Source organism: Larus michahellis, chromosome 13, assembly GCF_964199755.1.
Source record: "Larus michahellis chromosome 13, bLarMic1.1, whole genome shotgun sequence".
Lineage (NCBI taxonomy): Eukaryota > Metazoa > Chordata > Aves > Charadriiformes > Laridae > Larus > Larus michahellis.
The window spans coordinates 14,014,603-14,027,104 of NC_133908.1; the positions used below are offsets into that span (position 1 = coordinate 14,014,603).

At 52.0% G+C, this 12,502-nt stretch overlaps 1 protein-coding gene across 3 annotated transcripts in view; it reads left to right on the forward strand.

The window, feature by feature from the left end:
* The window catches only part of SGSM1 (small G protein signaling modulator 1), a 42,352-nt gene that overhangs the window by 6,266 nt on the left and 23,584 nt on the right, over positions 1 to 12,502 (forward strand). For all 3 annotated transcript variants that reach the window (XM_074606125.1, XM_074606123.1, XM_074606124.1), the window contains exon 3: positions 7,286 to 7,361. In XM_074606125.1, the coding sequence (XP_074462226.1) occupies positions 7,286 to 7,361 (76 nt within the window). The remainder of the gene's footprint in view (positions 1 to 7,285; positions 7,362 to 12,502) is intronic.

Consider the following 12,502-nt stretch of genomic DNA (forward strand, 5'->3'; position numbering starts at 1 on the left):
TGGTTCGGAGAAGCAATTAAAGAAATGCTTCAGAGTGCCCACATGGACTTGTTGCACCAAAACTTACATGTAAAATAGGATTTTTAACTGCTAGAATTAACTTCCAAATAGATAACGAAAGCAGCACTTAAAGGCTGCAGTGAGAATGAGAAAACACCAGCTCATTAAATAATTTGAAAAGCGAACATACAAAAGCAAACCAAGTTTAAAGCCTGTATCATTAATGCGGAGGGGTTTTTGTTGGGGTTTTTTTGGGGTTAGTTTCAGGGGTTTTTTAACACATAGAAGAGGAGATTAAACAAGTTCATGGAAAGGAGATGCACTGAGATTTAGCGGGGAGACTTGCACAACACGTGGTAATTGTAGATCTTGAAGACAGCACTTCTCTGTGCTGGGTGCCCATTGGGATGCCCTTTCCGATTCCCTGTGTATTTCCTTGGGATAGGAGTCATCTTCCTGCAGTCTGTTAAAAAGAGATGGGAAGGAGGGGGGATTTCCAAGGCTGGCCCTGTGTCTGCGGGGGTCTCGGAGCCATTGCAGCGCTGCTGTGATTAGACAAGTTTTGTCTGGGATCGTAACAGTCGGTGCTTGGTAGCCCTCCTAGGCAAGGTGGACTCTAAGATGATCCAGGCAGTGCAGCGCTGGTCTTGCATCATCTCATCCCACTCAAGTCCTTGACATCTCGTGCAGAGGCGGACATTCAGAAGTAGCAGAAGCCATCTTAATTTGCAGTATATTTTTTACTGTAAATCTTTTGTTTTCAGGATGAGTGTTCAGCAGAAGGCCTTACTGTTTCTAAGCAAACCAGCTCCATAGCAGTTTCTAAAAACATACTTCTGCGAAGACCAGCTCAATCACTGGAGGCATTTATTTTACTGTAACTTTTAGTTATATGAAGTGACTGTCTTTGTTGGAAAGTCCCACTACAGGGGCTGAAGTCAGACCTGGTTCTGGTCTCCTGTTGCCCTGGCTGTACATGCTTCAGTGTCTGGCTGCTTTGTCCTTTTGGAGGGTGACAAAGGACTCGGAGCACCCGGCTGTTGGCCTCGCTGCTCAGTTACCATGTGTCTCCCTGCCAGAGGCCATCATCCAGGGTCCTGTCTCCGGGACCCCCAAGGCTGGGTGTAGCAAGCAGCCCGTGACCACGAGCATCACCGCAGCCGTACAGCACAGATTCTGCAGCCCTTTTGGCAAAGTGACCGAGCTTCATCTCGAAACAGGACTGGGAAGAGGATCAAGCTGGGGACTCTGCATCTGGCTTGCTATAAACAATTCCACGGAGTTACAAGCACAGCCAAATACATGGGAGATGCTGTGCTTCAATACAAACGCCTTAATAACCAGCGAAAGGCTTTGCAAGAAGCGTGGCAGGGAAAGTTGTGACTGTAAACATCACCGGATAGTCCAGAGTACAGGTTGTATGGTGACTTGCCTGGAAAAATCCAACCAGGTAAAGCAGAGTTGTGAGTCAATATTGCCTTAGATTAATTAAACCCAGAGTTATTGGTTGGCTCCTGATCTCTGCGCCTCGGTGGTTATTGTAACTGCTGTAATATTTGGCTTGCTCCACCAATGTAAATGACAGCTGGGGCTGGGTACGGTTGTGAAGCGCTTTTACGGGAAAACCGGACCTTGAGATGAAGCGTAACCCTGGGAATTTTGTAGCAGAGAGGTCTAAGCCCGCATCCTCGTTGGGCCCTGGGGGCTGTTGGGTAGGTAAGGTTCTGTTTGCATTTATTTTGGAAAAAAAAGCAGTTTGTGAAACAGAATTTTAATAGCAGTGTTTCAGCTGTGATGGAGCTGGCCAAGCCCAGGGGAACCAGAGGAGAGAGAGAGACCTCAGGGATCAGGAGCCTTGCTGGAAGTATGGGGGTGCAAGCTCAAAACCCTGGTCTGAAGTGGGTGTGCTGGGATTCCTGATGCCCCTGATGAATGCCATAACCCAAGGACGCTTCTCCACGCCTGTGGCTCTTGGATCCGGCTTTGGAGACCGGGCAAGGAGGAAAAAAATTGTTTTCCTTGTAATTGAGACGTGCATATGAAGCAAAGAAGAGCTAGCTCACTTGCTCATGCACGAGTCAGTGATTTAGAGAGTAATGTTTATAATAATAATAACAACTAGCCTGTCTTCTGTTGTATTTTTGGAACTGCAATTAATGCTGTTGAGTTTGTGTGGGCACCTTGTTGTGGGGTGTCCCTGTGACCCTGCTCTCCCAGAGCAGGGGGTGACTCGTCCTGGGCTCACAGCTGGAGCCGGGAGAAGGGCTTCATTGCTGTGGAGTACTTTGTGATATTCCTCTTGAGTTTACCTACAGCTAAATTATTAGTTGCTGTTTTAATTTCCTTTCTAATAAAAGAGGAGCAAACATCTCATTTTCCTTAGACTGGCTTTAGATAAAGAGTGGGCAGCTTCATTTGTTGAGATTGTTCTGGCTACAAAATGAGAATTAGCATTAAAATGCTGGAGTGCAGCGTATTTAGAGGCTGTTCAGATCTTCTCTATGGAGTGAGCCAAATGTGGGTTAGCTGGCGTTCTCCATCCCCACGGTGTCACAAACCCGCTTGGCTTTCCAGAGAGGATCTGGGAGCACTGCGGCAGATGGCTACGGTGGTGTTTGTGGTCCCAGCTGGCTGTGGAGGGGCTGGGGTCCGGGTGGGAGAGACCTTTGGGATCTGCAGACAGCAGCAGAGGAGACCTGTCAGGAGTTTTGGGGTTCTCTGGGTTGGAGCTGTGCCACAGATGCCAGCTGTGTCCGTTTCTGGGCAAATGTAGAATTGTTTTGTTTGAAAACTTTCTCAGTATAACACTTGTTTTCTGCTAGGAGACCATATTTATCTGCCTGTCCCCTACCTCTTGGGGCTTTCTATTTATCGTATAGCCGCTCCCGTTCTGCTCTAGCCCTTCATGTCGGGTGAGTGCCCTTGTTGCAACACCCTTTTCACTTCTATTTCTTTAGATATCTTTGATTTATTTCGTGCGATAACCTCAGTCAATACAGTGCTTTTTTTTTTTTTTTTTCTTTTAATGAGTAATTTTCCACTAAACTGCGTCTCTTGGAAGGGTTTTTTTTGTTGCGTGCCTTGAGAGTGCAGGTTGTGCTGTGTTGGCACCACGATGCTGGGTCGGAGCCGGATCCCGCTGTGCCGGTTGCTCCACGGGCACTGGGTAACCAGATGGTCCCAGCCCCACGGATGGCAGCCCTGCCGTAGGTGCGACCGTCAGAGCGACGAGACAGCGGCTCGCGCCAAAGGTGGCTGACAAATATTTGAGTATACTGCTTTAATTTGAATGTGCTCCTCATTTTAATCGTAAGCTGGCAACAAACGGCGTGCATTGATTCCCAAGCGTATTTTAGGGGGTTTAAAATACGGATTCTCGGTGTACGCTTTTGGGTGATTCATGGAGAGGTTGAGTCCCTGGTGGTTCCTGATCACAATGTTGCAGAAGAAATTTCAGGTCCTGAGAACTGCTGACCTGATTGGAGTTTTAAAATCCCCAATTTATTTTATTTTATTTTTTTAAGCAAAATCTGCCGTGGTTAGCGGCATGGCCCCATGAGCAGTCGTATCCCTTCAGCTGCCAGGAGGAGCGGGGAGGCAGGAACAAGTCCCTGGGACCATGAGCAGACCACTATGGCCATGAGGGTACATTTTATATCTGTCTTCTCATTGTTTTCTGGTAGATTAGGTGGATATGTGAGGGAGAAGTGCCCATGACCCGCTGCCAGAGGAAGCTCAGCCCCGCCAGGTGAGGGCCATGAGCCATCTGGGCGAAGGCAGCTCAGCCTGCAAGGGAGAGCCTAGTTTTGGGGAATCCCTGAGGTCCCCGAGGCGATGAGGAGGTGATCAGTGGTGGTTCTTGGGCCGATCAGGGTTTCTAAAGGAGTTGTCACGTCTTTCTTGGACACTTGTAGTGCCAGGTGGAGGAGGAGGAGGGAACCCCGTTTTGGTGTGCACCTGGTTGCTGGTGGACAAGAGGTGTGAGCTGCTTCCCATCTCGTACCGCACCACCACAGCTAAGGTCAAGGGATGTGTCTCGCTGTAATGCAGCAGAGAGGGACTCCTTTCCAGTTGCTGGGACTTGCTCTGTCCCCATTTCTGTTTCACGCTGTTCCTTCTGTTGTTGACGTTTAAAGTAAAACACCGCTGGAGCCCTGAAGCCCGAGTGAGGATTGCGGCTTTCCCCTTCCATGGCGCTCAGGACGCGGCAGTGGTACCACGGGCAAAACTGTACGTCGGGCATAATGAAAATGCGGGCTTGCTAACCTCACCTGCCCTGATAAGGGCCAGCTGCGGTTTTTGGCCACTTGCCACAATAAAGCCCTGAGGTAGAGGGAGCTTCTGTGCGGGTCTCTGGAGTCGGAGCCCTCCGTTCCCGGGGTGTTCCTGCAGCTGGAGTCGCTGCTCTGAGCGCGGTTGGGATGTGGGAGTTGCAGGAGCTCTATCATGCTTTGCCCAGGGGAATTTCCCAGTGCTCTGAGCCACCTCCGGTCCCCAGGTCCACATCTCGGTGACATTCCCTGCTGTGGGTTCCTGACTCACCGTCAGCTCATCCGAGCTGCTGGGATGCAGGTGAAAACACTGGGCTCCGCAGCAGGCTCTGTTAGTCACCCAGCACCTCGAGCAGAGCGGCACAGGGACCTGACCCGCTTGCTTTGACATGCAGAGAGATGCTTTTGGGTTGAGATATGACTTTTTGCTTAGTCCATGTTCGTAAAAGGATTTCCTTTATTCAGCTGTCAGCTGTGCATAGCTGGCCTTGATTATATCATGCAAAGGAGTTTAATTCCCCAAATGATGCCATTAAAAGTCTCTCATACATGCAAGGTTTGCTTGGCCAAGTCTTGACGTGCTGTGTTTTCCTCTTCCCTGTGCCTTCAGAGGGAACATCTTGATAAGCAGAGCCTCTCTTACGCCAACATCTCTGCACCGTGAACCCTTTCCCCGCATTTTCTGAAACCAAAGAGTGAAAAGCAAGATATTATAGAGGCACTAGAGGATGAGACCTGGGCATGCTGGCAGCTTTGTATTTAACAGACAAAACTGTGAGGAACTGAACATTTATAGAGACCAAACATTCAGCTGGATTTTTGCTGATTTCGGCAGGATTGGGGGGGTGACAGCTGGGGATGGATGTCACCACCGCTCCAAGCAGGGTAGGACAGGCTGGCTGTATGAGGCACGGCACCTCGGGAGCAGGACGGATGGGGTCTGCCTGGGAAGGTGTTTTCACTGGGGCTGCGGGGGCGATGGGGGGACAGGCAGAGTGGTGGCAGACCCTGTGGTGGTCTGGTTTTAGCTGGCAAGGCTGCGGTGGGCACAGTGTCGAGGAAGCAGTCTGCGTGGAGGGGGGCGGCTGGCAGAGCTAGGGCGCCTCATGGGCCATCAGTCTGGGGCTGCCTCCTTCAGCAATAACACCTACTTCTGCAGCGCTTTCTGAGCCAGGCTCAAACCCCCCTGAGCACTAAACTCCACATCTCTCGCGTGCAGCTCTGGCGTCCTATGGAGGTGTGGGGGCAAATGGAGATGACGTTGCCTGAGAGCCGGGGCAGCTCTCAGAGATGCTCTGCGTTCTCCTGGCAGTGCTTTGGCAGGACCGCAGGCCCGTATTCCCCTACGTCATCCAGCTTTAAGGGCATTTCGTGTGGAATCCCACCCTGAAAATCAGAGCACCCCCAGCAGTATTCCCCCAGCCTGTGGGCACTGGGAGAAGTCATTTCTGTTGAGAGTGCGAGGTTGCTCAAGGTGCCCAGAACCGTTATGCAGCAGCGCGCGTTTTGGTGTTCCCGTCAATGTCCTCCTGGTAGAGAATAACGGAGTTCAGCACATCAGCAAGGTAGCTCCCAGGAGCAGTGGGAGACACGGAGGGAGGACAACGTGCTTCCAACAGGAGACATTACGCTGGCAACCTGCGTTGGAAGCTGATCACTGGAAAAAAGAAGTCAAGGTGCTTTAAAAAAATCTCCTTTGATAGCGACTCAAGTTTGTAACCTGTGGTTGCTGGGCGGGATTGGAACAAAGCTTGGTCTAGCCCGGTTTTCTAGCTCCAAAAAACAAAGGAAACATAACAGGCTGCACGGGAGAGCGGGCTGGGGAGCTTAGGCTGGCTCAGGGGTGGCTGTTGAAGCTGCTGGTGCCGTGGGAATTGCTCTGCGTTGGAAGGGCGAGGGCGAGCCCTGCAGGAGAATCCTCTTCTGTTGGAGCTGCTGAAGCTGAGCCACGAGGAGCCAGTCCCACAGCAGCGCGTTGTACCTGCCGGCTCCAAGGGGATGCATAACAGACAGTTTTAACGCACAACGAGTTCATTAGCACCTACAGGGTGACCTGGCCATATCTCCTGAACAGGTCTGAGGGGTCCGTATTCTGCAAAAGGGGTGCTCTCAGTGGGAGGGGGAGAGCTGGGCTGTGTCAGTGCTGGTGGGGACAGGTAGGAGTGGAAGAGCAGTAGTGCTAGGGGTACTTGGATTTCTTGCTCTGATAGTCCTTGACTCTTCACACTCCTCTGAGCTACTGCTGTGGAGTAGCCGTGCGCTCCTGGGAGCTTCTCCGAGGCTACTCTGTCCTCTGCAGCCCGCTTACCTAGCAGGTCTGACCTCCCATCTCGTGTCTGCAAAACAATTATGCTCCTAATTTATGTGCGTTCCTATTTATTTTCCTCCCATAATCATGCCCCTGATGTGCAACCTACACGATAGCTTCCTTTTGATTAATTGCACCGAAATGAGTGCCAGTAATGTGTCACGAGCAGTACAGCCTCGGTCAGTCGGAGGGCAGCGCTGATTGCATTGCTATGCAAATAGCATTTCTGATCACACTTGGTGCCAGGTGATCATTGACTTCAGCATTGACAGAGAGTTAGAGTCATTTGGGATAGCTATGTCACATGAAATTTGTCAAATCCCTATATAATGAAAGAACATAACAATACTGTAAAAGCGTTGAATAAGAGTTTTGGTTACCTCTGTTAAGATGTCTTTTATCTAAATGATGCTTGATTCCTCCAGTTAATTCTCTGCTCATAATTTTCCTACTTTGAAGTTTCTCAAAACCAAAACATCCCTTTTTTATTACCTGGCTTTTTGAAATAGCTGGTGATGCTTGGGAAGCAAAGATGCAGTGATACTCCATGAGACCTCTTGTGCCGTTAGGGGCGATTAGAGAAGTCAGAGAGCAGAGGTTTCCTACAGGCACGAAGCAAGCAGAGCACCTCGTGCCCACTCCACTGCAGGTCTCCTCGCTCTGATTTATGGCTGAAATTCAATGTTTTCTCGCCTTTGTTCACCAGGTGAAGCAGATCATGGAAGAGGCGGTGACGAGGAAGTTTGTACATGAGGACAGCAGCCACATCATCTCCTTCTGCGGTGAGTCTCTGGAGGTTGGCGTGAACTGGGGGCTGGAGCACCCTCTTCATGCCGGGCTTTCCCTGCCTGGCGCTGGGGCTGCGGTGCGCGTGGTTCCTGGGAGCACGCTCCAGCTCTGGGGCTTGGAAGGTGGTTAATGCCAGAGGATGAGTTGTTCTGGCAGCGGTCTGAGTCCCTGGGGCCGTCGCTCTGTGCTTAAAATATATTGAGATGTGTCAAAAGAGGGGGGGATGTTGGCACTGTATACAGTCACTTAAGAAATACTAGAATTTTTTTTTTTTTTTTAATTCCCTTGAGAATTGATTCAACAGAAAGTCTTAAGTCCAAATACTTCTTTGCTATTATGGAATACAAATTTATGGAAAGGAGCCTTTAGTCTGCATAAGTGGAGGAGCAGAGAGGCTGGAGGCTGCTAAAGAACTTTAGATGGAGTTTGTGGAAGATCTGCTCTGGTATTGTGCTGGTTTTGGGCTTGTTTGCTGGCAGCTGTACTCTTCACTTAATCTGCTTTTTTCACCTATTTGTTTTTCTGCTGGTGTGACAATTTTGTAAATGTGGAAGTGTTTCAGAATGGATTCATCATAATCTCAGCAAAGTGTTTTTTAAAAACCTCCCTGAAGAGCTGTTGGCTTCTGTCTGCGATACGTGCCGGGGGGCACTCTGGGCAAGGGCTGCGGAGCAGGAGAGGAGGAGTATTTGTATCCCGAAGGTAGTGTGGAGCCAGGAGAGAGCAGCCTTCTTCCTGGTGGCATGTGTCACGAGTTTGAGGCCAGGTCTCAGCACCCTGCGCGGTGCAGGGCTCAGCAGGCCAGCACATCCCTGGGAGGAGCGTTTGGAGCAGCCTGCCAGCTCCCGTGGAGCGGCACGGTTTGTGGCAGCCCAAACTGCGACTGCGATGCGGTAACGCACGGCATGGCTGGTGAGCTCGCTTGGCAGCGGGGCCCAGGCTCCTCGGCAGCTGCTCTGCGCTGGAGAAGGCTCCTGGAGGCTGGAGAAGGCTCCTGGGGGCTTGACCAGCCCACAGAGCCATGCTAATGGCCCAGCACATTGGCTGCCCATCTCTTCTCCGACAAATGAAAACATAATTTTGCCCTTTAATAAGATCAGTGCTGATCGTCAGAGGGGACTTTGCAATCAAGGTGGCAAAATTAGATTTTTTTTTTCTGTTGTTTTGGCCCTTCTGCGCAGCTTTGGTCACCAGTTCAGACTGGAGAATTTAAGTGTCTGCCCCAGGTAAAGCAGCTGCTTCAGCAGCTTCAGTTTTCCAGTCTGCCAGGTGCTGCCAGGGTCAGCATTTGCAAAAGCGGGGAGACCTGGCTGGTGGTCTGGGGGGTTGGTTGAATTGGAAACCTAGGCAGAAGCCTAGAAGACTAATTAGTCTACTGATAGCTGGGCGAGCACCTGGCTGGGTGCTGCATGGATCAGGAAATTTCTCAGCTCCTTGTGGGTGCAGGTGGGCTGGGGCTGGAGCCAGATGGGGGGGCTTCAAAGAAGCAAAGGCACAGCATTAATCAGACGCGTGAGCTGTGGTTTCTGTGCCTCGGCAGCCCTGTCAGCGTCAAGTGTTTACCCACTCACCCAGAGCTCGAGAGCGTGCTTTGGCAAGGCGCCGGGTGCCCTCCATCTGCCTCTGTCTCCTCACTGGCAGCTGTCTGAGAGATGGATACTGGTTTTGGGAGATACCAGTGACCGCTGTGGAAGAAGAGCAAGTCCCATGCTGTCCTCCGGATTGGCAGCGGGCTTGCACCATGGTGGTTTTCCCAGGTGCTGTTGTTTTTGAGTCTGTTCATAGTCTCTTCCCTTGGCAGTGTTAGGTAGAGCAGCAGCCAGCATTGCAACGGACCCTTCTGACAGACTCCTGCCAGATCCAGTGGTTCTCCCTCCAGGTGATGCTCCTGGGGCCACGTAGATGCAAAAGCTGTTGCTGTCGGTCATGGACAGCACTGGGCAAACGGTGGAGGTAGCTTGCTGAAGGTGGCTTGCAGAGGGCTAGTGATTGTGCCGTGTGTCTCACCCTGTTGTGCTTCCCCACTTGCGTGTGTGAGATGAGGCTCCATCCACTAAAATCGTTGGAACTGCCCTCTGTGGGATGCTCCCTGACTTTTTTAAGTTCCTACACTGGACTCATGATGGAAGTGGTTAGAGTTCCCTCTGCTGCTGACTTCCAGGGCGGGATGTCTTGTCTGGAGCAGATCTCAGGCACCTCCTTGGCCCTTGTTGCCATGCTGTGGTTGAACCCCTGAGACCAGCAGCCTCTGCAAAGCACTTGGATGGCAGAAACAACCTGTATTCCTTTCTGCAGGGCGCAGAGCTGCTGACAGACCTTCCCTGCTTTCTGCAAAGCAGCAGCGTTAAGGGAGGGGGGCTGGTTGTGCCCTGCAAATGATATGGCTGAAAGGGCCTAAGGAGAGATTGCTACCAGCTGCTGGGAAAGCTATGTGTGGGTTTTATCTGTGGCTTGCTGTTTGCTGCCACCTCTCCTGCCCAGGTGACAGCCAGCCAGCCCTGCGGTCCCCGCTCGAATCCCAGCATAGCTGCAAGGGGAGGCATTGCTCCTGCGAACCGAGGAGCCTGGGCAAGCGCGGGGTGTCTGCTCGGCATTGCTATGGCCAGGGCTTTGGGATGGGGACGTGGACCTCGCAGGGTCCTTGGCTGAGCGAGTTTCTTGAAAAGGGCAGTGCAGTAAACTCCTCTGTCCTCCTGTGGCTCAGCCCTGGGACTGAAGCTGCCAGGGAACCTCTTTGCTCCGACATCAGGAGCCCTGGCTTCCAGGTAAGGGGGCGGCAGCCTGTGCCCGTTTGGAGCCCGATCTGCCAGCTCTGCCGGCGGCTCTCAGCAGAGATGTTTGCTGAGTTACAGTCAGCTGCGCTTCCAGCGCGCCCAGGCTGGGGCCACGCGGCTGCCGCTGAGCAGACGCTGCAGACAGCCGGCAGGAGGGGAAGCAGCACTCCTCCATTTACAAATAGCTGAAGGGCAGCTTGCTAATTTGGAGGCTGGGAAGAAAATGACAGAAGTGATGACAACTAGCTTTAGAAGAAGTTGCTCCGAGAAGGCTCGTGCAGCACTGTTACCGCTGAGTAAGACTGTAGCATCCACAGACAGGCACAGAAAGGAAAGAGAAGGGAGCTGTGGGGTCTCCTTTTCTGCTTTGGAGAGCAAATAGGCTGCCTTCTTCCTTTACTCCTGGGCCCTCGCATGAAATACATGCAGATGCTTGTTTTGGGCCTGTGTGCCTTTGTACGCTGTCAACCCAATGGCATCGAAAGAGCAGAACAGACTTCAAGGTGTGACTCATTCTCTGCTTTTCTGTGCAGCACGAGGCTTCGCAGCCTGGAATTATTTATAGCCTCCTGCGACACGGAGCTGAGGCATCCAGGCACGAAGGGCTCGTTGGTTCCTTCTGGCTTCTTAATGATGCTGCTGCACTTTCACTGGCTTCTGCTGTCTACACCTTCTGGTCTGTCTGCTGTTGCCCTCTCATTTGAATGGGATGTGCACCTTCCTTGGTGGTGTGGCTCTCCACGAGCCGCCTGAGCTTATGAGTAACCTCTTTCCCTGACAAGCAGAGCGTGCGGCAAGGCTGGCTCTGGGTAGGCAGAGCTGCCCTTTTCTCTGGGGAGAGCTGCCTTCCTTGCAGAGCCCTCCTCACCAAGCCCTCCTCATCCTCCGCGTAGCCAGTGTACCGCAAACCCCTTCTGATGAAACCAGTGGTCTGGCAGGAAAGGGCAGCTGCCCTATTTTGCCTGCAAGGGAAGGGTTTGAAGCAGACAAACACGAGTTGGCATCTGTCACGTTCGCGCTGCCCTGGGAGGCTGATGGAGAGCCGGCAGCGGGGCTGGGGGCCTGGGTGAACCAAGGGGTTTGTCCACATCAGTGCTAAGACTGCCTTTATGCTCAACCCCTGAGTGGTTTGATTCGTGCCAGACCACTCTCAGGATCTCAGAAATACCTTCAGTCTTTTGCCAAGAATCAAAACTTCCACCTTACCTGGCTGCAGCTGCGCAGAGCCCCTGCACTGTGTGTCTCTGCTGTAGGTTATATCCTTAGGGATGGGGAGAATCTCTGCGCAGTGTCTGTTTGCAGCAGTGACAGTAAGTAAAGTATGAACTGGGCTCAAAAATCATAAGGTTAAAAAAGAACCTACCATTACCCCTGCATTTAACGTGGACAAGGTGCTCTTAGTTTATGTGCTCAAACCTCCGAGCCCTTGGGAGAGCACAGGGAGAGCTTTTCCTGTGGAGACCGCACATTTGCATGTATTTTTGATAGCAGAAGCAGTGTTTTGGAAAGGTTCAGGCTACGACGTTGAGGACGGATGCTGATGATGGCTTTGTCTTGCTGGAGCATGCTGGAAGGCTTTTCACCAGTCTGGATTTTCTCCCATGTGCTGCTCCCTGGCTGGCAGAGGGATGTCCGTGCCCTGGCTGTAAGGTGAGCAAAGCAGTTTGCCGCTCTCCTGCACGTGCGTGAGTGCTCTCGCTCTTCTGCTGGAAATTCGGAGTGGAACTGATGGCACATTGCACTGTGTCCAGCAGCTCCGGTGCCCAGCTGTACCAGGTGAGTGTGGGAGCCCGGCCAGGCTGGTGTTTGCTGCGGAGGCTGAGACCATCTCCGAAAAACTGGAGATGTCTGCTTGAGAACCGGAAAATCCCCAAAAATACAAATTGGAGGAGGGGGTAATGGTGCCTGGCCCAGTTCTGGCAGCAGACACTGGGGCTGAAGCCCAGCTCCATCAGCGTGGTCCCACAGAGACCTCACCCTCGGTTCAGCGTCAATGGAGAGGGGAAACCACCCCATGCTTTGAAGGTGCTGCTGTGATTTGCTCTATGTCAGCATAACCTTACATTCCAAAAACAAAGCTGTGGCTTTTCTGCCTGCAATTCCATTTCCAGCTGGCTCCTGAACTCACTCGGCTGGGGTCGATGACTGCTGCTCCGCGGCGGGAGGTTAGCAGAAGAGACCTGCCTGAGCTTTCAGGAGATGGCTGCTCCACGGCTGGGTGCTGTAAAATGGGCATGACTGGGTGCAGTCTCAGCCATGTAGGGTTGTTTGTGTCTGTCACTTGTGTTTCAGCCTTGGAGCGCAGAAAAAATGATTGCAGGGATGTGGGGTGATTTCAGCGTGTGTGAGGGAGAGGTGAG